The following is a 27587-nucleotide window of genomic DNA, read 5'->3' as shown; positions in this document are numbered from 1 at the left end:
CTTCAGCCTTTAAAACAAACAAACAAAAACCCATTTTGAGTCAGTTGAGTTATAAAAGGCTGGACTGGAATTTGTGATCTCTTTGCCTCAGCCTCCTGAGTAGCTCAGATTATTTATAGCTCAGACCACACCTGGCTATTACCACTTTATTTTTGTTGTTGTTGGTACTGGGGATGGAACCCAGGGCCTCACATGTGCTAGGTAAGCAGTCAACCACTTACATCCCCAACTTCTGAGAAAAGTTCTGTATGGAGAAATATCAGACTTCAATGGATGATTGTATGGGAGCGGAGATGAATAAGCAGGATAGCCTAGTTAATGTTTGGGAGAAACCACCATATACATGATTTTCCCCCAGTAAACAAATTAGGTGAATTTAATTTTGAAAATTGCCAAATATTGACATCCTGGTATTAGCCACAAGGCCATTATCATCACAGGTGAGCTCAGTCTCAGCTGACCCAGTGGGATCTAGACTCAAGAAAAAACATTAAGCTTCTTTCCTCTAAATTGAGAGAGTTCAATTCCATGAGTTTTAAAGAAAAATTAGGTCCTTCAAGGAATCTACTGAGTCTCTTGGCTTAACTGTTACAATCAAGGAATTCAGGGAGAAAATAAACACAAAGTCATTCATTTCATTCACACACATAGTATATGCAACTTTAATCAACCAAAAGAAAAAAAAATGTCCCAAATGTACAAGTAAAAAAAAAAAAATCCAAATGTTGACACAGGCTTAACTAATACCAGCTACTTTTATGTACAGCTGTATAAGTTCAAAAAAGCTATTCTATATGTATGTACAAAAGTTGTTTATACACAGGTCTGTACATAAGGGCCTATACATTTATTTCCTCAGAACCCTTAGGTGCCACCTCTTGGTGAAGACACCAACACTTCATTCACATATCTTACAAAAAAAGAAAGACTGTTTCCAGGATTGACGACACTGTGCATCCTGTATTCAGACTATGTAGACTCCACTCGATTGGTTAAGATCCTTCTGTCATAATGCATACCACACCAGGTGCGTGGGTTCCCTCAACAGCTTCACCGAGAGTGCTCCAAAGTAAAAGCCCATAAACCAACCGAGATGAGGAAGCAGAGTCCTGGGCAGGGCGCCACCAAAGGTCCAGGTATAGGTAAGCCTGCCTGTCCTGCTCACTGTCGATATTCCAGTTCATCTACACTGATGACTTTGGCGGGCATGGAGGGCAGGGGCTGCTGTAGCACATCTGAGCCAAACCATTTGGCAAGACCCACAGGAGAGCTGCTCCTTTGGCTGGGGCGATGCTCCAGCTGAGAGTGCATTTGGGGCAGGCCTGACCGGCTGGGCACATTCTGAGGGGTTGTCTGAACACTGACTGTTGCTGCCTGGGAACCAGAGCCTGGAGGATGCAGAACTATGGAGATAAGAAGGGGGGAAAGTAGTTCTTTGTTAGGCTCTGTTTCATTCAAACTCTACCCATAAAATTCTAAACAAAAGTATACCAGAGGATTCTAGTTTCTTTAGAAAACTACTTTTCAAGATGGCAACAATATTAGAAGTTGGTACCTTGGAAAGAAAGCTAAGCTATACTGAAGCCATCGATACTGAAAAACCACCCTGGATGACAAGACCACTTCCAAGGCAAGCAGCTGCATCACAGAAAGATTAGCTGGTGAGAGAGCATCTACCCTGGGCAGGTCCCATGCTGAACCGTTATTGGAATGACTCCTAGCCTTCTAAGAGGTAATGAACAAAGAAAACCTGGGCAGGAGCAATAATTCCAAAACCCATAGAAATTGGTTTACTTCATCTTCCTGAATTATACTTTACTACAGTTATTGATGGACCTTTATTTTATTTATTTGTTTATATGTGGTGCTCAGAATCAAACCCAATGCCTCACACAAGCAAGGCCCACTACTGAACCTACCTGAGCGCTGTAGCTGCTGTTGCATCATTGCCAGATGCAGAGGTGTCCCAGGACGAGGGTTTAGGAGCGGGTGACTAGCAGTTGGTAAAGGGTAAAAGGGCTGACCTAGGATTGGGCCAGATATTCCCTGTAAATGAGTCAGATCTATCCCTGGAGGAAGCACACCTGTTGGGCAGAAAGAAGAAACTTTAGAAAAGTAGTCTTAATGTACCTGGAAAATTTTAAGTTTATATAGTTTTGCTGATTTGGAAGCTTTTTTCTTTTTTAAATATAAAGAATTAAAAACACTTAAGCTATCAGCATTCTTTGTCATTATCTTTAAAAGACAATTTTTGGGGGCTGTGGTTGTGGCTCAGTGGTACAGTGCCTGCCTAGCACATACGGCATGTGTGAGGCACTGGGTTTGATCCTCAGCACATTAAAATAAATAAAGGTATTGTGTCCATCTCTTAAAAAAAAAAAAAATTTAAGAAGGCTGGGTGTGGCAATGCACCCTAATCCCAGTGACTTGGGAGGCTGAGGCAGGAGGATCACAGGTTTGAAGCCAGACTCAACAACTTAGCAAGGCTCTAAGCAACTTAGTGAGACTGTCTCAAAATAACAGTAATAGGGCTGGGGTTATGGCTCAGTGGTAGAGTGCTTGCTTTGCAAGTATGAGGCACTGTGTTTAATCCTCAGCACCAAATAAATAAATAAATAAATAAAATAAAGGTATTAAAATAATAATAGTTGGACTGGGGTTGTGGCTCAGCAGTAGAGCAACTGCCTAGCATATGCACGACCCTGGGTTCGATTCTCAGCACCACATTAAAAAAAAAAAAAAAGTATTGTGTCGAACTACAACTAAAAAATAAATATTTAAAAAAATAAATAAAATAATAGTTAAAAAAAAAAAAGAAAGGCTGGGGATGTGACTTAGTTGTTAAGTACACCTGGATTCAATTCTTTGTACCTAAAAAACAAAAAAGTTTAAAAATAATTACTTTTTTAATATTTATTTTTTAGTTTAAGTGAACACAATATCTTATTTTTATGTGATACTAAGGATTGAACCCAGTCCTCAAGCATGTTAGGCTAGCACTCTACCACTGAGCCACAACCCCAGCCCCAAGAAAAATGCTTTTAAAGGAAAAAAGATGGATTGGATTGTTCCCATTGTCCACCAGTTACATGCTAGACTCTAGTAACATCTTTCAAGGGATGAAAATCTTCCATAGTTCAATTAATACTAGCAAATGTCATGCCAGGTCTACAGACAACCGAGCCAGGTTAGAAACTCACCAGCTTGCAACAAACTTGGAAGATGCTGTGGATGTACTCCCTGGGCCAGCATCCTCTGAACCAATCCTGGGTGAAGTTGATGAGCAGGCCGAACAATGGGGACATGGGGAACAAGGGGAACTTGGTGGACAGGGCGGAGAAAAGGTGTTCCTGGAACTGGGGATGCCAAGGTAGGTGTTTTTCTTCCAGTTGCTTTAGGTCGGTAATCTTGTTCTTTGGTGTATCGGTTTGTCTGGGACAGTGGGGTAGAACATGAAGACGGCTGTAATGTTGACAGTTTAGGATTTGTCATAAGAGAAGAGTCTCGATCAGCATTTGGAATGGAGTTGGACGACAGCAAGTTCTCTGTAAGGATCCAGAAGAGAATATTTTGGTATTGGCAAACCTTTACTCTGGCCAAATACTTTGGTTTCCCAAAGGTCCAGTAAATCGCAATTCTTAATTGATACCTTGACAAATTTAGAAGACTGCATGATAGGGGCTGGGACTGTAGCTCAGTGGCAGAGCACTTGCCTAGCATGTGTGAGGCACTGGGTTCAATCCTCAACACCACATAAAAATAAATAAAAGCATTCTGTCCATCCACAGCTACAGGAAAAAAAAAAAAAAAAGACTACATGATAGGGACCATCATTTGCCTTATAAATAGGCCAAGATGAACCGTGAGTCAACGTTACAGGAGTAGTTAGGGATAGAACTAGGACTAGACCCCAAGTTTTTCAACTTCTTGCTGGAACAAAGCTTTGTTGTTGTTATCATGTTTTTGTTTTGTTGGTGCTGGTGTTCAAATCCAGGATCTTGTGTATTTTAGGCAAGCTCTCTACCACTAAGCTATGTCCCCCAACCTACAAAGAAGTTTTGATAAATTCCCTAAACCAAAGTCTCAAAAGTTATATAAATGTCTCTAAGCCCATGTCTTGCGTGGCATGGTGGTATACGCCTATAATTCATATACTTGGGAGGCAGAAGCAGTATTGCAAATTCAAGGCCAGCTTCAGCAACTTGGCAAGACCATACTTTTTTTTTTTTTTAAAGATGGATACAATATATTTATTTATTTTTAGGTGGTGCTGAGGCTCGAACCCAGTACCTTGTGCATGCTAGATGAGCACTCTACCACTGAGCCACTACCCCAGCCCCCCGAAGACCATATCTTCAAATAAAAATGATTAGGGATATAGCTTAGTGATACAGTACACCTTGGTTTAATTCCCAGTATTGGGGACAAGGAGGTATGGGGGAAGTAGGCTGGGGCAGGGAGCCCACATCTGTATTCTCATACTCCTCCCAATCCAAGGACAACTACTGGCAAATGCTTGATATATCAGGCCTAGTGGTTCATGTAGTTTCATCATTGTCAAATGCTTGTGATTAACATGCTTTTTATACCCTGAGGAGACAATCAAGTATAATATCATGAAAATCCACAGTAGAAAATTAGAGCAACAATCACAGCCTGCGCAAAGAATCTAAATTAACCTAATAGGACCAACAGGATTTCCATTATATTCACCCCCCCACCAAGCCTTCTCAAACGAGCAAAAAGCTCTCACACCAATACTCAACACTTAACTCATTTGAATCTGTGTCTTTATGTCTACCACCATGTCCTTCATTATCACTACTGTGCAACTCATAAGCACATTTTCTTTTCTTTTTTTTTTTTTTAGAGATTTTTTTTTTTTAATATTTATTTTTCAGTTTTCAGCAGACACAACATCTTTGTATGGTGCTGAGGATCGAACCTGGGCCACACACATGCCAGGCGAGCGCGCTACCGCTTAAGCCACATCTCCAGCCCTCTTGCACATTTTCTATACACTTTTGAAAGGCTCTTACATCTATATGCTTCACTCATTTCAGATTGTATTAGACACTTCAGTATCCAAACTTTCAGAAGCAGAACAAAAATAATCTTGAAGACTAAAGTTATTCTTTTTGTTTGGTACTTGTTACAAGGGATTGGAACCCAGAGGCACTCAACCACTGAGCCACACCGGTAGTGCCCTTTTTTTTTTTTTTTGAGGGGTTGGGGTACCATGGATTGAATTCAGGGGCACTTACTTGACCACTCAGCCACATCCTCAGCCCTTTTTGTATTCTGAGACAGGGTCTCCCTAAGTTGCTTAGGGCTCACTAAGTTACTGAGGTTGGCCTGGAACCTGTAATCCTTCTGCCTCAGCCTCCGGAGTTACTGGGATTACAGGCGTGCACCACCACACCTAAGCCCAGGCCTTTGAGACAGGGTATTGCTAGACTGCTGGGGCAATTAGGGCCTTGCTAAGTTGCTGGGGCTGGCCCTGAATGTGAAATTCTCCTGCCTCAGTCTCCTGAGACACTGGGATTATGGGAATATGCCATGGCGCCCAGCTTAGTTATTTATTTTTAAGCTTATTGTTTGTTTATGTATTTATTTATATCTGGTGTAGCTGGGGATTGAACCAAGGGCCTTGTGCATGCAAGGCAAGCACTCTACCAACTGAGCTATATCCCCCAGCCCTAGTTATTCTTTTAAATCAGCATTTACACCCCTCTTATGTTGGTCAGAATATGAACAAGCAAGTGACTGTGAGCTGGTCCGACCCTTCTCATAGACACAGAACTATGGAACAGGGGATGGGCCCAGGGCCTTGCAGAGAAACAGGTCAGATTGTTCAGCACTAAGGCCCATGTTCTGAGACATTCTTTGTTGAATAGTATAGCCAACAACTCTGTAGTACTACCTTCAGTGGCCTTCTGAGTATCTTCTTTACTGTCAATAGGAACGGCTTTTCCCGATGCTAGCTCCTCCTTGCTTTTCTCTTTGCTCTCGTACATCTTCCGGATTACTGAGGTGGGGGTGAAGGAAGGAGAAAGCTGCAGAGAAAAGCAATTGGCATCAGCACGCTCTAAGTTCCCTTCTCTAATATTAAGGCAGGCTTAAGTGGTCAAGATAATCAACAAAAAAGAGACACGATATTGCCCACATGGTGGCAGAGACCAACTCCAACGTTCACCATAGCTACTGAAGGAAAAGACACCTAAAGGGACAAATAGGTGGTGTCCCAAAATCTTTATAACACTTGCTCACAATTTTTTATGATGGGGACCTGCCTCTGTTTCACACATTTTCCCAGCCCAAGATTAGGCTGGGAAGAGGAAAAGCATGGGCAGAAGTATAACCTAGAGTAATAGCTTACTTTTCCATCTGGGAAAGGACATTTCAATGACAATGTCAGAATCTAAATAACTCCATGTTCTTAATGTTTCTCTTTTTCACCTGGCTACCAGAAAATTTACAATTATTCAAATAGTTTCCTCAGCCAGTAGGAATTATCACTTGGGGTCATTCATCACTTGGGGTCAATAAAATAGTGAACTTGTCACTATTTTACTAAGTCTTTTTATTAATTAAAAAAAATTTTTTTGTTGTAGATGGGCAGCATGCCTTTATTTTATTTGCTTAATTTTTATTAGATGCTAAGGATCCAATCCAGTGCCTCACACATGCTAGGCAAGCGCTCTGCCACTGAGCTCCAGCCCTAGCCCTATATATTTCTTGTCTTCTTGAACAACCCCAAAATCCTTGATGTAAGGAGACAGTGCATAACTTATGAATAGAAAAGCTTCTTCTAGATCTTGCTTTCAAGGTGTTTGGTGCAAAGACCCACGTGGAAAGTTGAGATTGTGGCTTCATGTTAGAGCACTTGCCCGGCACATGTGAGGCACTGGGTTTGATCGTCAGTACCACACACACACACACACACACACACACAAAAAAAAAAAAAAAAAAAAAGATATAAAAAATGTAAAAGACCCATGTGGAACCCTGAAGGGTCTCTATCAGCTTTGACTAGATGATAAAAAGTCTGTGGAGAATGAAACATTTTTTTTAAAAAAGAATACCACCAGTCAGTTGTAAAACTTATATTGGCCCCTACAAACAAACTGTTCTGTCCCAGCCTTAGTTCCTATAACTGAGACCTGAACAGTTTGCAAACTCCCAGCATATAAAATGTACTCACCATGATGTGACTTGTTACCCCATCCACCTGTCTGCCTCACTTCTCACCTTTCCTTCTGCCTCCCTGTATGAGATGTCCGTCTGCATATACTATGTCATCTGTGTGTTTTGGCTCATGCTCATCGGGAATATACTTTCCCCAATATAGGGGCTTCACTAGAAACCTGAGTTAGACTGTGATCCACCAGGGAAAGATCTAATAAAAAGGCAAGTATGAGGGGCTAGGGTTGCAGCTCAGTGATAGAGTGCTTGCCTAGCACATGTGAGGCACTGGGTTCAATCCTCAGCACCACATAAAAATAAAATAAAGGTATTGTGTTTACACACACACCCACACCCACCCCTTAAAAAAAAGTATGAGGGGAACCCTTATTGGGTCCTTCTCACCTTCTAGGAGCTTTTGTCTCAAATAAATCCTACTGTTCTACACACACACAGGCAGGTATAAAAGACTATTAGATCAGTATTCTTCTGGAAAGGCATTCAAGGACACTTTGGGGCACACACAACATAGGCACAAACAGAGAAGTCTTAAAAAGTCATTCATAGTCAACAGTCACTGACCATGCTTGTGATGGAAGCAGCAGGGGCTGGGGAAGAGGAATTCCCTTGGTGCACAGGTGCTGGTGACTTGGTCACTCGCTGTTGCCTGTGAACAAATCAATTTTCAGTATAAGCTCCTAGCCACTCAAACTTAAAAAAAAAAAAAAAAACAAAAAAAAACATACCTATATATATAATTTAGTTGTAGATTTTTTTTTTTTAATGTGGTGCTGAGGACCGAACCCAGTGCCTCACACTTATTAAGCAAGTGCTATACCACTGAGTCACAATCCCAGCCCTGAGCCACTCAAACTTCCCAAACCATTTAACACTCAAGACCAGCCCAGGAATTTAGCATCACTTTCCTTAACTCAAGTTAATCTCCTAAGTCTTCAATTTGTATCTAAATTATGCAAAAACACATGCCAAATTCTAAGGAAAGACAAAAACTTAATGAAACATGGCCTAGGCCTTGCAAGAACTGTCTAATGGAAAAGTCAATAACTTAGGGAAAACTATGAGATGCCAATAAGGCATAGTTGTAAAACAGAATGACAGAAAACTTGGAAGACTCTGCTTCTTGGGGAAAAACTGGCTTATTAAACCAGGCATCGTGGCACACACCTGTCATCCAAGTGACCTGGGAGGCTGGGACAGGAGGATTGCAAGTTCGAAGCCAACTTCAGCAACTTAAGATCTTGAGACATTGTCTCAAAAAAAAAAAAAAAAAAAAAAAGGACTAGGGACATACTTCAGTAGGTTCAATCCCCAGTATAAAACCCAACCAAACAAAAAACAAAAAAATCTACTTCATATTAAACGAGGTATGACCCAGGAGAATCTAAAGATAGAGAATAGTAGTTCAGGTTGCTAGAATAGGTATGGGGATTTGGGAAGTCCTTGGGATTAATCTTGGTGTAAAACAGGAACAGTGGGGCATGTTGCATGAAACTGGGTCCTGAGATATCTGGAACTCTTTAATTGATTTGAAACATTGTCTCAGAGCATAAGTTATATGTCAGGTGCTATGCCAGTGTTGCTCCCTAACTTCTAGAACACACCCAGCCCATAGAGTGAAAGCCTCCCTAGCCACCATACCGGTAATAAACTATATACTGGCTTGGATAACCCTACCTTACCTGGTACTAACTGGAAAGAAGCCAGGGGTTTAGGATCCTCCTGCCACAATGTAGGCAGACACAGAGCAGTGGTATTCTAAGTGACTAAGGGGGATCTTTAAATCTGGGGTTTCTACACAATTTATCAGTTATTTATTCTGATAAACAGATCTGAGCACCAAACCTTGTTCTAAGTGCTAGAGATACAGTATGAACAAAACAAAGAGTCTAATCTCATGGAGGTCACGTTCTTGTACTGCAAAGTACAAAGAGCAGGGAAACAGACAAAAACAAAACAACCCCCTCCCTCAAATAAGTTTCAGTATCTGTAAAATGCAGTTTTTACTCTCATCTAAATCACAGGGGTGATTCAAAGACCAAATAAAATTTTGTATGTTAAAAGTGCTTTGAAAGTCTCAAATCATGTTAGTGAATCCCAAGTAACCACATTATGCTAACAATAGAAAGCAGGTCAACGAATGTTCAGCAGACAGATCCCCGGCTCTGTGTTTAGGCTGAAAAGCACTATAGATTGGATGTATTTATGCCAGGGTATTTTCCTGGTTGTAATGTCTTCTAATAAAGACAGATAAAACTAGTTGAAGCAAGACACTGAGGCACTGATAAGGTAACTAAGAATCAAATCAAAGCCAGGCATGGTGTACGTCTGTAATTCTAGTGGCTTGGGAGAGTGAGGCAGGAGGATCTCAAGTTAAAAGCCAGCCTCAGTAATTTAGTGAGGCCCTAAGCAACTTAATGAGACTATCTAAAAATAAAAAATAAAAAGGGCTGGGGATGTGCTGCTCACCGGTTAAGTATCCCTGGGTTCAATCCTTAGTACCAATAAATAAATAAAATCACATCAAAACAAATTTTAGGGCTGGGGATGTGGCTCAAGCGGCAGCACGCCCGCCTGGCATGCATGGGTTGCTGGGTTCGATCCTCAGCACCACATTAAAGAAAATAAAGATGTTGTATCCTCTGAAAACCAAAAAATAAATATTAAAAAATTCTCTCTCTTTAAAAACAAAAACACAACAACAAATTTTATATGTGTTTGTGTGTGTGTATGTATTTATTTTTTTTGGTACCAGGGATTGAACTCAGGGGCACTTAATCACTGAGCCACATCCCCAGCCCTTTTTTGTATTTTATTTAACAGGGTCTCACTGAGTGGTTGAGGCTGGCTTTTTTTTTTTTTTTAAAAGAGAGTGGGAGAGATAGATAGAGAGAGAGAGAGAGAGAGAGAGAGAGAGAGAGAGAGAGAGAGAATTTTTTAATATTTATTTTTTAGTTCTCGGCGGACACAACATCTTTGTTTGTATGTGGTGCTGAGGATCGAACCCGGGCCGCATGCATACCAGGCGAGTGCGCTACCACTTGAGCCACATCCCCAGACCTGAGGCTGGCTTTGAACTCACAATCCTCCTTACAGGCGTGTGCCACCACACCCAGCAACAAATACTTAAATATCATATGGGCAGTACTAAACTGTGATGTTCAAAGATACACATTTTTGTGATAAAATTCAATATATTAAGGTAGTGATTACCCCTCCCTACCCTCCACCACTCTGATCCCAGAGGTATTTTACCACTGAACTACTGCCCAACCCTTTTTATTGAGACAGGACCTTGCTAACAGGCTGGCCTTAAATTTGCAATCCTCTTTCAGGCTACTGAGTCACTGGGTTTACAGGTATGTACCACTATACCCAGCAAAGTAGTGGTTACCTTTAGAGGATAAACAGTTGTCACTTCTTCTGAGGGAGAAAAGATGTATAATTAAATAGGGCACATGGAAGGTTTCAGGGGTAATTAATAAGGGGGTTTAATTTATCATAAGCTGCACATTTGTTTTATGCAATTTTCTGTATCTCTTGGATTTTGCAAAAACAGAATATTGCTACTCCATTCCCATTCCTCCCAAACTTATGGTTCATTTCATTTACCACTTGTTGCAACTACAAAAAGAATGGGCTGGGGAAATAGCTCAGTTGGTAGCGTGCTCGACTTTCATGCACAAGTCCTTGGACTCAATCCTCAGCACCACACAAAAAAAGAAAGATAGTGAAGTCAATAATTACTTGTTAACAGCTCTGGTCAACAAACCCATCAACTCTAACCAATAAACTCTTGATGTAACAATCCGGTATTGATACAGTGTGATAACACAACATGGAATCTGTGGTGAAGTAGGGTAGAGTTTTGCTTTTTATCATCTCAAAAGTATGACTTCAAATAAGGAGCTATAGAGCTGGGGATATAGTTCAGTTGGTAGAGTGCTTGCTTCGCATGCACAAGGCCCTGGGTTCAATCCCCAGCACCACAAAAACAAGACAAATAAGAAGCTATGCTATTCGCACCTATAAAAATGAATCCTTTAACTGGCAGAAACATCCTCGAGATTTTAAATGTATTTAACAAAATTGTAAGGCAAATCAGGCAGGCAGTTATCTCTTCTATATAACTAATTAGCAAAATGAAACCATAAAAACTAATTTATAAAAGCCATGCAGGATAAAAACCAGATGTCCCTTCAGCAGAATGCAATCATATTCCCTATATCTGCAGCGGGATGGAATTCCTTCTATTTGTTTATAACATATCAGCATGTGCAACAGAACTGTACTGTGAATGACTAACTTACTAATCTCAGGAAAACTATATTCACAAATTATTACCCAAATCCTCACAGGTTGGATTAGTAATTTACCTGTTTCTGAATCCATCTCTGGTTCTGTCCACCTGTGGTTTGCCAAAACCAGGCTGATAGAAATTTGCTGCTTGCACTGCAAGGTCATGTGGTAGGGCCAGCCCCTCCAAAGCTGCCTGTTGCAATTCGAGTTGGCTCATCTGCTGAACAGAAATGGCAGGGGAGGGTCAGCAAAATAAAGATAGATAGTCAATGTACTTTCTACAGGGGTCTCTTTCCTCTTAAAAAGGTACTTTTAAGTAGCAGATGAGAAAACGTGACTAAATTATGCTGCCAAACATAAGTATTAGTTTAATTACTCAGTAATTTTCTAGCCTTCACAGAACTTGAAATATATAGCATCACTATGAAACATATAATAAAGTTCTATTGATGCCAAATCACTTCAGAAAATTGTAGCAATTCAATTCTCCACCCCATAATTAATAGGGTTGAAAAAGAAAGCAACAGATTGGGTTTGAGAAATAGCCCAGTCTGACCTGGGCTGTGACAGGGCTCATGGGCTTGCGCATGCCTTGGAATGGATCTCCAAGTAGCTGCTGTGGTCCTGGGGTGAAACCTGATGAGAAAGTTATAGAATCAATGAGTGTCAAGCAAATGTTCACACATCATGGCTGTATTATCCCTAATGCATGCTGCTCCTTGCTGAGTAGCATCATTTTTGAGAAGTACTGACTTTTCTAGGCTGATAGCCTCTTCCTCTATCCTACCACAGTAGGCTATGTGAAACTCAAACCAGAGCTCTTCACTGCCCAAACTGCTGGTATATCCATCTTTCTCATTAATCAGTCACTGTTGTTCCTTTCAGAGCCAATATCTCAAAGGCAGAAAACTCAGCCAGCATAACCAGCAATTTGGCAATGCTCACTAGGCCAACTGGTACCAAAGTAGCATCCAGTGCTCTTAGGGTCACAATCTTTTCATAGAGTTCTATCTTCCTGACCGTAGATAAATGTTTTCAAAACTTGACTATCAAGATATGATTGGCCAGCAGCCTACACTGTTTCCAGAATTACAGGAACACTAGCATACTTTGCTAGAACTTTCTGGAAGTGCTTCTTTATTCTGAATTAGCCACAAGACTTCACAGTTGAATTAAATCAATCAACTTCAATAATTTGGTAGAGAGCCGCTATTCTGATTTCTTTATTAAGGATAAGTCTAAAGTCAAAATTACTTTTTTGGATTGAGATACCTAATAATTTTGAGAAGAAAAAAACAATAACAAAAACAACAACAAAAAAAAAAACCCATGACTATAGTCATCTAGAAAGGCAGTTGGATAACAAACTGTCTTCTACTTTTTTAATCTCACACCTTCCTCCAAAAATTGTAATATATTTACATGTGTGTGCATATTTGGTACTGAGGATTGAACTTGGGGCATTCAACCACTGAGCCACATCCCTACTCCTATTGTGTATTTTATTTAGAGACAGGGTCTCACTGAGTTGCCTAGCACCTTTTTGCTGAGGCTGGCTTTGAACTCTCGATCCTCCTGTCACAGCCTCCCGAGCTGCTGGGATTACAGGCATGCACCACCATTATCTGGCTACACAATTTTTGAAAAATTCATTAAGAATGTCCACGAATGGGCTGTAGTTGTAGCTCAGTGGTAGAGAGCTTGCCTAGCATGTATGAGGCACTGAGTTCCATCCTCAGCACCATACAAAGATAAATAAATAAAATAAAGATATTGTATCTATCTACAATAATTAAAAAAGAAAAAAGAAAAAGAATATCCCTGAAAAAGACTGTCACATTGGGCACAGTGGCACATGCCTGTACTCCCGATGACTCAGGAGGGTAAAGAAGAAGGATCACAAGTTTGAGGTCAGCCTGGGCAATTTAGCGAGACCACATTTCAAAATAAAAAATTCTATAGCTAGAGATGTAGTTTGGTGGCAAAGCACCCCTGGGTTCAATCCCCCATATGGGGGCGGGGGTGGGGGAGACTACTTACCAATTGGTGACGGTATTCTTGGGCGAAGGTAGTCTGCTGAGGCTGCTCGAGTTTGGAACACTTGTGACATGGGAGGAGAGGATGCTCTTTGGCCCAATAAAGATGCAGAAGGCTCTAAGCTCCCCATAAGGCCACTCAGAAGATTGGAAGAAGCAGGTCTCTGAACTGGTTGACCCAGAAGTTCCTAAGACAAGCAAACACCAAAAACAAATCCTTGTTAACAAACCTAGTTCTTTCTTCTAGTGAAAAGCTGTGGATTACGGATTAATTTCTGGAAGCTAGATGATGAAACTCCTTCATGTTCCATGGAATGTCTTGGCATGTGTACATGCAATACATTCCTCTGAATGCTCAGCTAGGAACATTTAAGTTACAACTACAGGTTAGGTACTCTTCTCTACAGAAATTACAAACTTGCAAACCAGAAAACAAGGGCTTATTTTTTTTTTTAAAGTCTCCCTCCTCTCCTTAACCCATTTTGAGTTCAGCAGCAACATAGAACTACCAAACTACATTACATCCTTGATTGCCAGACAACATCTCTAAGGCCCAAAGATGGGTGACCACTACACAAAATGAGTACTACTGTTCAGCCTCTGAGGCCTCAGTATAAGATTGTAACATACCTGCAGGATGTTCTTAGGAACAGGCTGGCCTGAAATTTCAGCAGGGGACATCAAATGGCTTTCAAGGTTTCGCTAAAAATGTCAAAGAAACACTGGTTTTAACTTTTTTTTTTTTTTGTGGTACTAAAGACCAAATTCAGTTTCATGTAAGCTAGGCAAGTGCTCTATTGAGCTACATTCCCATTCCTGCCTTTTTTAAAGTTGTAGATGGCTACAATATCTTTTGCTTATTTATTTTATTATTATCTTTTTAAACGGGGGGGGGGGGGAGAGAGAATTTATTTATTTATTTTAGTTCTCGACAGACACAACATCTTTGTATGTGGTGCTGAGGATCGAACCCGGGCCGCACGCATGCCAGGCGAGTGCGCTACCGCTTGAGCCACATCCCCAGCCCTTTTGCTTATTTATTAACTTTTTTATATGGTGCTGAGGATCAAACCCAGTGCCGCACACATGCTAGGCGAGTACCACCGAGTCACAACTTCAGCCCTAATTTATTTATTTTTTGGCAACAGAGTCTTGCTAAGTTGCCTAGGCTGGTTCATACTTGTGATCCTCCTGCCTCAGTCCTCTGAGTAGCTGGAATTACAGGTGTGCTGGCTTAAGTATCTTAACACAGTAGAGATTGGGGACCATAAGAAAATATTAGACACTTCCAAGGGAGTTGACACTCAACAGGAGAAAGATGTTTAACTCACAAAAAATTCAGACCAACTTATTCTCTCTTATCATACATGCCCCAAAGATCTAGGAATGGAAAGAGTATTTACATGCACATACAGAATCCACTCTGAGATCCTTTTGATGCTAATTCTGATCCATTTCACCATTTCCAATCAAAAGAGGGGAAAATAAAATGGAGGCATTGAAGATTGCCATCATTTACCTCTTAGTAAGGAGCCACAAGAAATTTTGATAATTCATATTTAAATTTGAGGCAATCCTTGCTACCCATTAGCTTTAATAAGATTTACTGACCACAGATGGTATTTAAATTATAGTAAATAACATCCAAATTTGGTTTAAACTATTATTTTTCAAGATTTTGTATTTCAGGAAGTTGCAACATTAATGTTTTTGTGGTGCTGGGGATCAAACCTAGAGCCTCATGCAGCTAGGTGAGCACTATACCACTGAGCCATGTCCCCAGCCTTGAATTTTGTTACTTCTAAATAAGCTGTTCAAAATGGGTCACACGTACAGGGCAAGTCAAATCCTCCACTTCAGTACATCCCAGTGTCCATTCAACCTGAAGTGCTTTCTCTGAATACTTTTCTTTCCACTAGTTGGATCTGTCAAAACCCACAGTATTGTCCTGGGTACAACAAACAGCCTAAAGTTACTCAAGTGTTTTATTGGTTTTGGAACTGGAACTAAAAGCACATGATTATAATAAGTAATATTCTCAATAGTTATTTAATTACATCTAACTAAAACAAAGAGGCAACCTTATACTTCGTGGCTTACTATATTTATAGAATAGAGCCTACAATTCTATTTAAAATAGTTTAGATTGAATCAACATATCTTACTTTGGGGATGAACAATATGACTGAACCTTCAACCTGGTTGAAGGCAGATGAGAAATAGTACACATAACAAATAGCAGTTGTAAGAACTTTCATTTTAGAAGCAGACAGGACCTTACAACATGTGTGAATCAAGCAATAAAGATAACAGCTGAGGGCTGGGGTTATAGCTCAGTGGCAGAGTGCTTACTTAGCATGTGTGAGGCACTGGGTTTGATTCTCAGCTGCTAAATAAATAAATAAAAATATCCAGGGGCTGGGGTTGTGGCTCAGCTTGCCTTGTACATGTGAGGCACAGGGTTCGCTACTAAGCACCATATAAAAATAAACAAAATAAAAAAATGTATACATCTACAACAATATATATATATGTGTGTGTGTGTGTGTGTGTGTGTATATGTATGTATATAATGAAAGATAACACCTGGCATGCTTATTTCATGACTTTCCTTGCTTTTTTTCTGAGGTTAGGCTGAATTTGTATTATTTTCTGCCTGGCCACTTGAATTATATCATCCATCCCTTTGACAAGTATTTTAGGTTGATTCCTCCAGTTGAAACCAGATACACTTTATAGAGCACTGAAACTCCAACATTAAACCAAGTGCCCTCACAACTCTGGGTCAGCTGTGTCAGCATTCTGGAATCATAGTATTAAAACAAATTGCTGACTTCCTCTGCCTCCATTTCCTTAGTCACACTAAAAGAAAAAAAGCTAATTGTAAGATCTGACCAATAGAACTGCAGTCAGCACCCAATCACTAAGACACAAAAGTAGAGGATAGTTTTTAATCAGGTCCTTATATAAAAGCATTTGGATCTATGATTTATTTGTATGAAAACTGGAGCAGTTTGCGAAATTATTCCCCTGTAATTGGGTATAGTATGTGTCTCTCTCTCTGTGTGTGTGTGTGTGTGTGTGTGTGTGTGTGTGTGTATATAAAAAATATGGTATAGTCTGATATAAAGAAGTCTATTAAGGTCAAGAATAATGGCACCTGTTTGAGCAGGCTGAAGCCTCTATCACTGACTGTTGGTTAGATAAGGAAATCTAAAAATCAGTTGTCCTCCCCTGGTACAAGACTTAGTGAACAAACTAGAGTGCACTATGGAACTTTGCCTTCAAATTGCTGTTCATACCACTTCTTGTAGTTCTCAGACAGGGTCAGGAGAGAAAGAAGCAAAATTCAATTTTGAAAAATTTGCTAACTAAGCAATTAGAATAAATCTATGTTTTTATTATTTGGTTCTACCTAGATTCCCCTTTGTATCACCAAGAGATAGTGATATTAACACATAGACCATGGCAGAGAACCACTCTCAATAAAACATTTTTGTGACAAAGACCAGTGTATGGTATTTACCAAAATGCATCCACCTTATTAATAACCTAATGTCTAAAAGTTAAAAAGAAACTGGAATCATATCCTTTGCCATATTAGTAAATTAACAGAATGTAAAACTGTCTTAAAAAATCCATCTTAATACTTTAATAATTTGTATGATTGCCAACTCCTTATCCAGAAAGCAGGTAATCCTAGGTATCTGAGAATCATTACTGTAAAAAAATTATATTACAAAAATATAGCAAGTAATGTGAACTTAAGTAGCCAAATAACCAGAAAACCATCTCTGGAATTTATGCAAAAAGATAGTTTTTATACAAATATATTTTAGCTGTGGCTTTAATACAGTTATGTAGGTATTGTGTAAGAATCGATCTTTCACTCTTTTTACTATCACCCACAATACATACATACAAGCCACAATTCTGCTTTTGTAGTAACAAATAACATTGATAATTAATGCACAAAAGCATCAAGGACCAAACAACTCTAAAGAATTTCCAACTTACTAGGAATACCTTTTTAAAATTCCATTTATTGTTATGGGAAGTAAAACAAAGATGGAAAAGGAGAAAAAGCTTGGTGAGATTTGCTCCAAATACTTACACTGACTTTGGGCTGAGAAGGCAAAGTCCCACTTGCCTTCATAGTGCTCACTAGTTTGTTGAACGCAGTCATATCTCCGTCTTTCTTGAGTTGTCGATTGCTGGTTACAGCATTCAGGGTTTCCTCTAAGTGTTCTGCCATGAAGGGAGTTGAATTCTTTACTTGTTGGTCCACCTTCAAACCCTTGAGCCCTGCTTCTACCTCTTCCACTGAAAGCACAACCCCTGAATGTGCTGAAAGTTAAGAAAGTCCAGGTTAAACCAAGAAGGGATATTTCGGAGAAATTCTCTTTAGCTATCATGATGATTAAAGTGAAGATAATTTATTTCATAACTGAAGTGAAGCTGTCAGAAAAGGCTGACACTGAAAATAGACAAACTGAAAACACTTAAAACTCATAGTTGTTTACTAGGAGGAAATAAAGTTATAACTGTGTAAAAGATGGCATATAAACTAAACCTAAAATGTTTAGATGCTATAAACTGGGGGACCATAACCATGAGGTACTAAGTTTTAAAACTTGACACAATACTGCTGTGTGTCCTGCAGAATAATATTAATCTTTTGGAGACTTGTTACCAGGGATAGGAATCCAGATAGCCTAACATCAGCAAAATTGCTACCTGCACTGTAATTATTACAGTACCAAATTGTTATGCCAAGGGCTTTTAGCATAAGTATGAACATGGCAAATTGAGGCAGAGTTGTGAGGAACTGCCTTGGGAAGATTAAAAATATTCACTGAGGTGTTACAACTGGGTCCTATGTAAGAACAACTTGGATGAAAAGTTCTTATGGGGCCAAGAACCACTATCAAATTCTCAAAAATGATAAAATAAATCCTTTTGAACATCATTAAGAAAAAAAAAATCACCATATATTCGACTTGATGAAATAGCAGTATGTTAAAACCAATTGCCTTAAGACAATCCAAACTTTTTCAGATATCTAAAGCAGATTCTCAAACACTTACAGCTTTCTTTAAGTTTTTCTTTATTTGCAGAAAGGCTGGAAAGAAGAGGTTTTAAATCCACTTTGGCTTTCTGTAGCATTTCTAAAATATCCACTTTATTTTCAGCATGGTCTTCCAATGGTATAGGAGCAAAATAATTCCCCGAGTTCTGTCCAGGAGAGAGGATGGCTTGCTCCAGACCTGATATTGCAAACAAACGTATACATAACTGGTTCTAGTAGGATGGAAACATCAAGAATAGTATTAAAGGGACACAAATTAAAGGCTTTTCATGCAGAGACCCTCTAACCCTAAAGAACCCCTAACTAATGAAGACAGAATGAACCATGTCAGAGAAAGCTAGAGTTTATATATAAAGCCAGAATTTGAAGCTATTTTACCAGCAAGTCTCTCCAGCTCTTCATGTGGTGTTGACCCAAGGCTGCTGGATCGACTTCCTGATCGGCTGGGGTTAGAGAACCACCTACTGAACCGACTGGCAGAGACTGACCCTTCTCCCAAAACATCTTCTATCATCTGAAGAAAAAGACAAAAGATGCTAATAGTTTCTAGACAAAAAAAAAAAAAAAAAAAAAAGATAAGAAAGTTCAAATTTTAAGAAAGGATCACTTTCTTGAAATTTCCTTTGATGCTTCCTACCTCTTAAACTTAGGATTTTGAATCTTCAATTTTCTTCCCCTTTCTTGGTCTTTTTTAAGTAACTCAAATTTGGGGATAACCAACTACGCACTTTCTAAGAATATATAATGAAGTCTCTAGGCCACACACAGTGTTATGATTTTCTATCCTTTACCTTATTAGAAAATCTAAGTCCTATCAAATGTTCTTAGAGGACTTAGTTGAAAAATAAAAATCAGTACCTGAATGAAGTATTCCACTGCCAGGATAATAAGTAACCTTTAACTAAACACCAAGAATCCATGGAGAATTGAAAATCCTTGGTTCAATCTTGGTGGTCTTTAAGTTTTAAGGAATACCATAAAATTCAATCCTAACAAATTCAGGAATGAAGGTGTAAAAGCAGAGCTTAAAGATGGTATTTTAACTGATATCTAATTTCTGTTTGAGCTTAATGGGAAATTTATAGGTATATTTGTTTTCTTTCAAATCAATCTCCATAGACTTGGTTTAATAGGGACAATTAAGTGATGATCAGAAATTTTTTTCCACCATATTTCATAAGTCATTTCTAGCACCATTTTTTTTTTTTGGTAGTTGTAGATAAAAATAAATAGAAGCATTCTGTTTATGTGGTGCTAAGGATCCAACCCAGGGCCTCACACATTCTAGGCAAGCGCTCTGCCACTGAACTACCTCAGCCCCTCTATCACCAATCTTTGAAAAGCTAGATTTAAGTTATTTTTAAAATTCGAATTTTTAATTCTACCCTATTATAAATTCAGTTAAATATCCAAATTGGTCTTTATTTATTATTGGGTACTGGGGATTGAACTCAGGAACACACCACCACCGAGCCACATCCCCAGCCCTATTTTGTATTTTATTTAGATACAGGGTCTCTTATTGAGTTGCTTAGCACTTCTCCATTGCTGAGGCTGGCTTTGAACCAGAGATCCTTGTGCCTCAGCCTCCTGAACTGCTGGGATTATAGGAGTGCACCACCATGCGCAGCCCAAACTGTTTTTTATGCATGACAGAATTGCAGCAGGGGATGGTTAGATTTAAGTTTTTGTTCTTATCTAGAAGAATGTTTTCATAATTCATATCCAAACTAAATCATAAAATTCTTCTCTTGAAGGGATTTTAATTGAAGACTCTAATTTGATTGTTTCTGGAACTTCTATTTCAGAGAAATTATTCAGTTTCAATCACATTCTACTTGTAGACTCTCATGCCTTACATGACTTTTGAGTGCACTAATTTTGCATTAATTAAAGTGTAAGATAAACATTATGACATTTCACAGTGGAAAAATTAAGGATTGTAATCAAAATAACAGGATCTGTAAAAGTAGTAATTAAAAGCTATGATTATGGTTTGTGTTGAAGAAATTTTGAAGTTTTACAAATAGCAAAAATTGTAGCTTTGCATTTTCTTTATTTCCTCTGATTATGTCACACGGGAAAAAAGCCACAAGGTATACAAAAAGAACACAAAAAAGCAAAGGACAAGAAGTATCTGGACATTTTCTAAAGACTGAAGAAATAGAGAAAGTCATTTCTATATTTTGATCAGTCACTAATTTTGCTTCAGTGGATAAGCAAATTTTAAAGCATAGTTCAAGAGTACAAACTTACTTTTAGAAAAATTTTGCAGAAATACTAAGAAACTAAAGCAATTTAAACCAAGAGTTTAATCTACTTAGTAATTTTCATAATAGAACAAGCTGGGACACTCTAATGACAGAAACTGTCTCCTATATGTTGGCAAATGAAATGGAGTAATGGAAACAGCTCCAACTCTTAGGTCAGGGCATCCTCTGCTATGTCCTTATCAGCCACCAGTGGATCAAGGAGTCTGAGAACTCTGTATTCTGGTTGTTTCACTTGTTAGTAAATTCTCTGTACCATTTTCTTTTTTTGGGTACTGGGGATTGAATCCATGGGCACTTAACTACTGAGCCACATCCCTAGCTCTTTTTTGTATTTTATTGTAGAGACAGGGTCTTGTTAAGTTGCTTAGAGCCTTGCCAAGTTGCTGAGGCTGGCTTTGAACTTGTGATCCTCCTTCCTCAACCTCCCCAGCTGCTGGGATTATAGGCATGTGCCACCATGCCCAGCTTCAATAGCATTTCTACATGACTGTTGTGACTATTAGTTTGGTCCTTCAAACAACGGTCATTTAGAGAAGTCATATCCCTGGATTCATAATATTCTGATGAGCAAATATATCATGAAATATTTTTGTTCTTTGATAATTACTCAGTTTTACTGGCTGATGTTTGGTTTCCTTTATACTTTCCACTTTAAGGAAATTACATTTTTGTGTTTTACTCTAGTTTATTGATTTCTTCACATTTTGTTTTGAGCATCTTTTGATTACATCAATGAGATCTTTCTATGTCATCTTCTTTCTTCACTCAACATATTTAAGCCCTGTTAGGTTCAGACAGTATTAGTTAAGAGTTGCATCTATTTTATTTTTTTGTACAAATGAACCTAGGGGTGTTTATCCACTTAGCCACATCCCCAGCCCTTTTTATTTATTTTGAGATAGTATTGTTAAGTTGCTTAGGGCCTCAATAAATTATGAGGCTGGCCTCAGACTTGTGATCCTCCCATCTTAGCTTTACAAGTCACTTGGGATTACAGATGTGCACTACCAGGCCAGGAAGTATTGCATCTATTTTAAACCTTTCAGTTACGCATTTAACAAATTATTTGCATATGTGATCCACATTTTCAGTTTGTGTAGATTTCTGTGGCTGCCAACTTGTCAATTTCTAAGGTACTGCAATGCCAGTGAACATAGCATACAAATATATACACATGTATATATGTGTGTGTGTATTCTGATTTCTCACCTGTTTCCTCTGCTAAAAAGTTCTATAAGGACAGGATCTTTGTGTTCTCATGTAAGCTCAGTTCCTTGAACAGTATCCAGATACTACAGTTGCTTGATAAATACTTCTGAACTAATGCATTATTTAAGATTTTTCTTGTGGCTTATTATACAGTCACGTTATAAAAACTGTATTTTTGGTTCGGCCATTGATTTCTGTTTCTATTAACATCCAATATCTGAGGAGCTTACTGTGTGTTGCTTACCGTTTTAAGCACTTTATACATTTGCCAATTGACATTCAAATCCTTTACACTCTTTCATACTTTTCCCAATTAGTCATTTTCTCAGCATTGTATACTAGGGTTCAGCTGGTTATGTGGCACAATCAGAGCATCTGTTTTTATTAATCCCAGTTTGGCTTTAAAGTGAATCTTTTATAAAATATATACCTGAAACAATCATTAAGTCCCAAGTATTCAATTCTGCAAATATTTCAACAACACTGACACAGTTCATTAAAATAGGATGGAAATCATAATGTACAAATTATATATATAACATAAACTATTGTATTACCATTACTTATGTTACATATTGTATAATATGTACCATATTTAAGGTTTTATGTGTTCCATATCTGGGACGATGGGACAAAGGGAGTTAATGAGTATTGACTCCATGAAAAATTTGAAGACAGATACTCTGGCCTAGTACCAATTTGCTCACCATTAGCCAAGGTTTTGTCTGGGGATGAGAACAAAAAGTTAAGATGATGCCAAATCCCTATTCCTCCCTCTTATATTTCAGAGAGAGTATAATTGTGATGAGTTAAGAGCAGAAATTCTTTCTTAAATAAAACTGTTAGGGTTCAGTTTCCAGCACTTATTAGCTGGGTTACCTTGTGCAAGTTATTAAAACTTTTACTTCCTCACCTGTAAAATGGAAACAACTAACTAACTTACAAGAGATCTATGAAGATTAAATGACTTACTATATGTAAAGCCTTAAGCAATCAGCACTGCATGCATGTTACCTGTTGTTATTAAAAGTTTAAGTTTAGCATTTTAAGTCAAAGAGTGAATTCTTCCTCTGCCTAGGCACACACATGAATTTTGCAGGTGCTCACATTTGGAGTCAAGTACAGGTCTCTAAAATTTGATCTGCTGTGAAAACATTTGATAATATGATTTCCATCTGTCTTCTAAGAGAATGCAAAAAAAAAAAAAAAAAAAGAAAAAAGTCACTCAACAGTTGATGTAAAAAAAACAAAAACAAAAACAAAAACCCCAAAACACGGTATCCTCAGAAGTTAAAGAATTAAAGAGGATCACTCCATTTTACATCAAATAAATTAAGCTCGGGGCTGGGGTTGTGGCTCAGTGGTATAGCGCTTGCCTCATATGTGTGAAGTACTGGGTTCAATTCTCAGCACCACATATAAATAAATGAATAACATAAAAAAGACCCAACAACTAAAAAAAATTTTTTAAAAACAAACAAAATAAATAAATCTCACATCTGGATAAGACCTTTGTGTTTGGAGTGAACCAAAGGATTATTGGTTAGGAGACTTTATGATGTATCTGGGTAGAAAACTTACAATTAAAATTGCTGCTAGAACTTCAGGAACAAAACTGAGCAAACACTTGCCATGTTTGATTTGGATACACATTCCACATATTCCTGAACAATGCTACAGACAAATGTATTCTTGGCTCATACTGGTTTACATTAACATATGTTCAGAAAGTAAAAGTAAATGCTTAGAAACTCTTACAAGAATTTGATATTTGCTGTGACATGTACTTTAAAAAACTTGCCAGGCAAGCACTCTACCACTGAGCTACAACCCCAGCCCTGTGACATACTTCATACTAACTAATTCCGGAAATAAAACCTGGCCCTTTACCACAGAGAATTTAGTAAGTATTGTCCTAGAACTCACCTGTGGCCCTGTATCTAATCAGTGCTGTGCAGTGCCAGCTCACTTATTCTGGGTGGCCATCTTTTGAGTGTAGGGGAACAAGAAAACGACAAAGAAGACAGGTCAATTTTGTCTGCTCTGTTGTGCCCAATTTTTTTCTGTGCATGCAGTCATCAAATAAGGAGCAGCAACAGTTAAAGAGTAGAATTATTTTAAGTTAAATTCTGTGAATGACCAGTTCTACAGGAATAGTCAACTCATGTATTTAGTGTTATAAATAGGACATGAAGAAAAAACAGAATTTTAAAAAAATTTTACTGTGTCATGGTTCTACACACTCTTTTTAAAGAGTCACAAAAAGCCATGCATGGTGGCACACGCCTGTAATCCAAGTGGCTTTCAAGGCTAAGACAGGAGGATTGTGAGTTTAAGCCAGCCTCAGCAATTTAGTGAGGCCCTAAGCAACTTAACAAGACCTTGTCTCTAAATAAAATATAAGGGCTGGGGATGTGGCTCGGTGGTTGAGCACTAGGGTTTAATCCCTGGTACCAAAAAACAACAACAAAAATCCCACAGAAAAAACCATTTCTGTGCACACAGTCTATAGTTATAACCCTTCTCCAAAAATTCAGTGGGGTTATAGTAATTCATAAATGTTGAAGGGACAAGAACAAGGGTAAGAAGCAAGCAAAGATTAGGGATGGCTTATAGTTTCTACTTTAGAAGTCCAGAAACACTATACTCAAAAGAGTTTAATGGCAATGCATACAGAATCCCAGGTTCTTTTTACTAAAGATTTTTAGCATTATCATATCACAAATGGTACCATCTAAGCAGATAGACTCCCCCAAGGAATGCAGGTTGGTGTACACAAATCACCAGTAATTTAAAAAAAGGCACTTCACAATAAGTCTCAAAGACAAATAATTAGAAATAAAAGAATTTGGCTTTATGTGGTGGGTCATGCCTGAAATCCTAGCCACTCAGGAGACTCAGGTGTAAGAATTAAGAGTTCAAAGCTAGCCTCAGAAACTTAGTGAGACCCTAAGTAACTTAGTGAGAGACCCTGTTTGTAAATAAAATATAAAAAAGGGCTGAGGATGTGGCTCAGTGGTAAAAGTGCCCCTGGGTTCAATCCCTGGGAAAGAAAAAGAAAAGAAAGAAGATAATTAGACATGGTGCCTGTATTCCCAGTTGCTTGGGAGGCTAAAACAGGAGGAAGATTACTTGAATCCTGTAGTTTAGGGCCAGCCTGGACAGCACAGTGAGACCCTGGCTCAAAAAACAAAAACATCCCACCTTACCCCCAAAGTTAAAGGACGCAACATTCTTAAACATTTGAAGTGTTTTTACTAAAATGCTAACAACCTAGAAAAAGTTAACTGGTACACAATCATCTTTTAATAATTTCCATTAAGCCTTTAAAAACAAAACAAAAAACCCTAATAAAAATTGAAATATTTGAAAATAAAAGCCAAAAACCTCAATAGCATCTAGCAAAACAACATTTTAACAGGAGAATCACCTGAGTTCAGGAGTTTGAGGCCTGTTTGGGCAGTGCAGCAAGACATCATTTCAAAAACAAACAAACAAACAAACAAACAAATCTTAAATACCATTTGTTGCTCCATTCCTATTTACAAGTGCACTGCTACACTCACCGAAGCCAAGCATGGCACCTTATCAAGGTTAAAGAATTCATTAAAGTCAAATTCTCCTGGGGACTGCTCAGGCAAGACGGCATCCCTTGGCACTTCCTGATCAGCAGTAGGCTCCTGGGTGAGGATAACTTCCACCTCATCCTCCTCGGTTACTCCTCCATTGCACTCAACTATGCCTGAAAGCAAAACCAGGACAAAACAGTCTGATGAAGAGAACCACTCCAGTCTTACTTTGTGGTCTTGGCCATCTTCACACATATAGAAGAGCCACAAGTAGCTTTTTTGTTTTGGTGCTAAAGATTGAACCCAGAAGTGCTTTACCACAGAGGCATGTCCATCCCCAGCTTTTTAAAATTTTTTTTAAGTTTTGAGACAGGGTCTCACCAAGGCCTTGCTAAACTGCTGAAGCTGGCCTCAAACTTGTGATCATCCTGCCTCAGCCTCCTGAGTCACTGGAATTACAGGTGTTTGCACCGTGCCTGTTGAGCTGCAAGTAACTTTAAAAGCAGATTTTTTTGCACAAGAACTGTACTTTCAACAGTAAAAACAATCCCTCTGGGAGTTGGAAGAGGAAAAATGCCAGAATTCCACCATGATAGGGGAAAGATTATGGTCCCCCTCTTAAGTACTTCAATTTTCTAACACTATAGTGGATTCTTTTTCTATACTTTTTTTTTTTTTTTTAAAGATTCTTTACGAGTCTTTTACTGATTAATAAGTGAAACCAAATTATTTTGGCTCTGCCCATGCATCCATACCACCACTAAAGTCAGGGTTCAACAACCTAAGGTATTTATGTAAAACCTGCACAAGAGCAATTTTTTTTTTTGTACTGTATATTGAACTCGGGGTGCTTTACTACTGATCTACATCCCCAGCCCTTTTTACTGTTTTGAGACAGTGTCTTGCTAAGTTGCTTAGGGATTTGCCAAGTTGCTGAGGCTGCCCACAAAATTGCCATCCTCCTGCCTCAGCCTCAGTTTCTGAGATTATAGAAACTGTCACTGTGTCCCGCTAGGGTAAATCTTTTGCCTACGATTGGTGACAGCTTGTCCTTCAAGGACAAGTTTAAATGTTACCTCCTCTGGTAAGTCTGCTCTATCTTTTTTTTGCACTCTGTGCAGTAAATTAACTATTGCCTTATCTATAATCCTTGCATTCTCTCTCAGAGCACTTATCACACCGTGAGAGTGTGTGTGTGTGTGTGTGTGTGTGTGTGTGTGTGTGTGTGTGTATTTGATACCAGGGATTGAACTTAGGGGCACTTACCCACTGAGCCACATTCCCAGCCCTTTTTTGTACTTTATTTAGAGACAGGGTCTCACTGAGTTGCTTAGGGTCTTACTAAGTTGCTGAGGCTGGCTTTTAATTCACGATCCTTCTGCCTCAGCCTCCCAAGCTGCTGGGATTACAGGTGTGTGCCACTGTGACTGGCTTACTACACTATGTTATAGCAACTCTGTGATGAAACTGAGATCTAAGGTTAGGTAATCTGCTCGAATCAGCTTTGTCTTACTCTACAGTGCCAGATTATAGAGTAACCTCAGAACTGTTTAGTTATATTTTTAAGATGGCAATACATGGGTAAGTAAAGCTACCAGGTACTAACATCTAATTAATTTCACATCTTAATTTTTGCCAAAGTATAGGCAAAAAGCAAAGCAAAACAAAACAACCAACCAAACAAAAATCTGTCATTTGGAAGTGCTCTAAAAAACAAAGCCAAACTCTGAACAAGTACAATGAGAGACACCAAGCATTAAACACTTTTAAGAACTGAACTCCCTACCACTCACTCCTTGCAAAGTCACTTAAAAAAGTTGTCTATAGTTTCAAGATCCTGGCAGACAGGAATCTTTCTAAGAGCGAGGGAAAAAAATTAAACAAAAAGAACAAAACACAGCCTGGACCT

At 38.7% G+C, this 27587-nt stretch overlaps 1 protein-coding gene across 4 annotated transcripts in view; it reads right to left on the bottom strand.

Moving 5' to 3' along the window:
- Positions 1–633: 633 nt before the first annotated feature.
- The window catches only part of Eif4enif1 (eukaryotic translation initiation factor 4E nuclear import factor 1), a 49326-nt gene continuing 22372 nt past the window's right edge, over positions 634–27587 (bottom strand). For 3 of the 4 annotated variants that reach the window (XM_078039566.1, XM_078039568.1, XM_078039567.1), the window contains exons 7-19: positions 25676–25851; positions 19006–19141; positions 18626–18805; positions 17653–17885; positions 14169–14240; positions 13543–13726; positions 12059–12138; positions 11580–11722; positions 7768–7852; positions 5924–6056; positions 3201–3545; positions 1920–2084; positions 634–1403 (exon numbers count right to left, since the gene is read on the bottom strand). In XM_078039566.1, the coding sequence (XP_077895692.1) occupies positions 1162–1403; positions 1920–2084; positions 3201–3545; positions 5924–6056; positions 7768–7852; positions 11580–11722; positions 12059–12138; positions 13543–13726; positions 14169–14240; positions 17653–17885; positions 18626–18805; positions 19006–19141; positions 25676–25851 (2174 nt within the window). In that variant the 3' untranslated portion in view covers positions 634–1161. The remainder of the gene's footprint in view (positions 1404–1919; positions 2085–3200; positions 3546–5923; positions 6057–7767; positions 7853–11579; positions 11723–12058; positions 12139–13542; positions 13727–14168; positions 14241–17652; positions 17886–18625; positions 18806–19005; positions 19142–25675; positions 25852–27587) is intronic. The other variant, XM_078039569.1, reaches the window with a different exon arrangement.

This window comes from Ictidomys tridecemlineatus, chromosome 2, assembly GCF_052094955.1.
Source record: "Ictidomys tridecemlineatus isolate mIctTri1 chromosome 2, mIctTri1.hap1, whole genome shotgun sequence".
NCBI lineage: Eukaryota > Metazoa > Chordata > Mammalia > Rodentia > Sciuridae > Ictidomys > Ictidomys tridecemlineatus.
The sequence above is the reverse complement of the archived record's forward strand: the minus strand, read 5'-3'. Positions and strand labels throughout refer to the sequence as shown.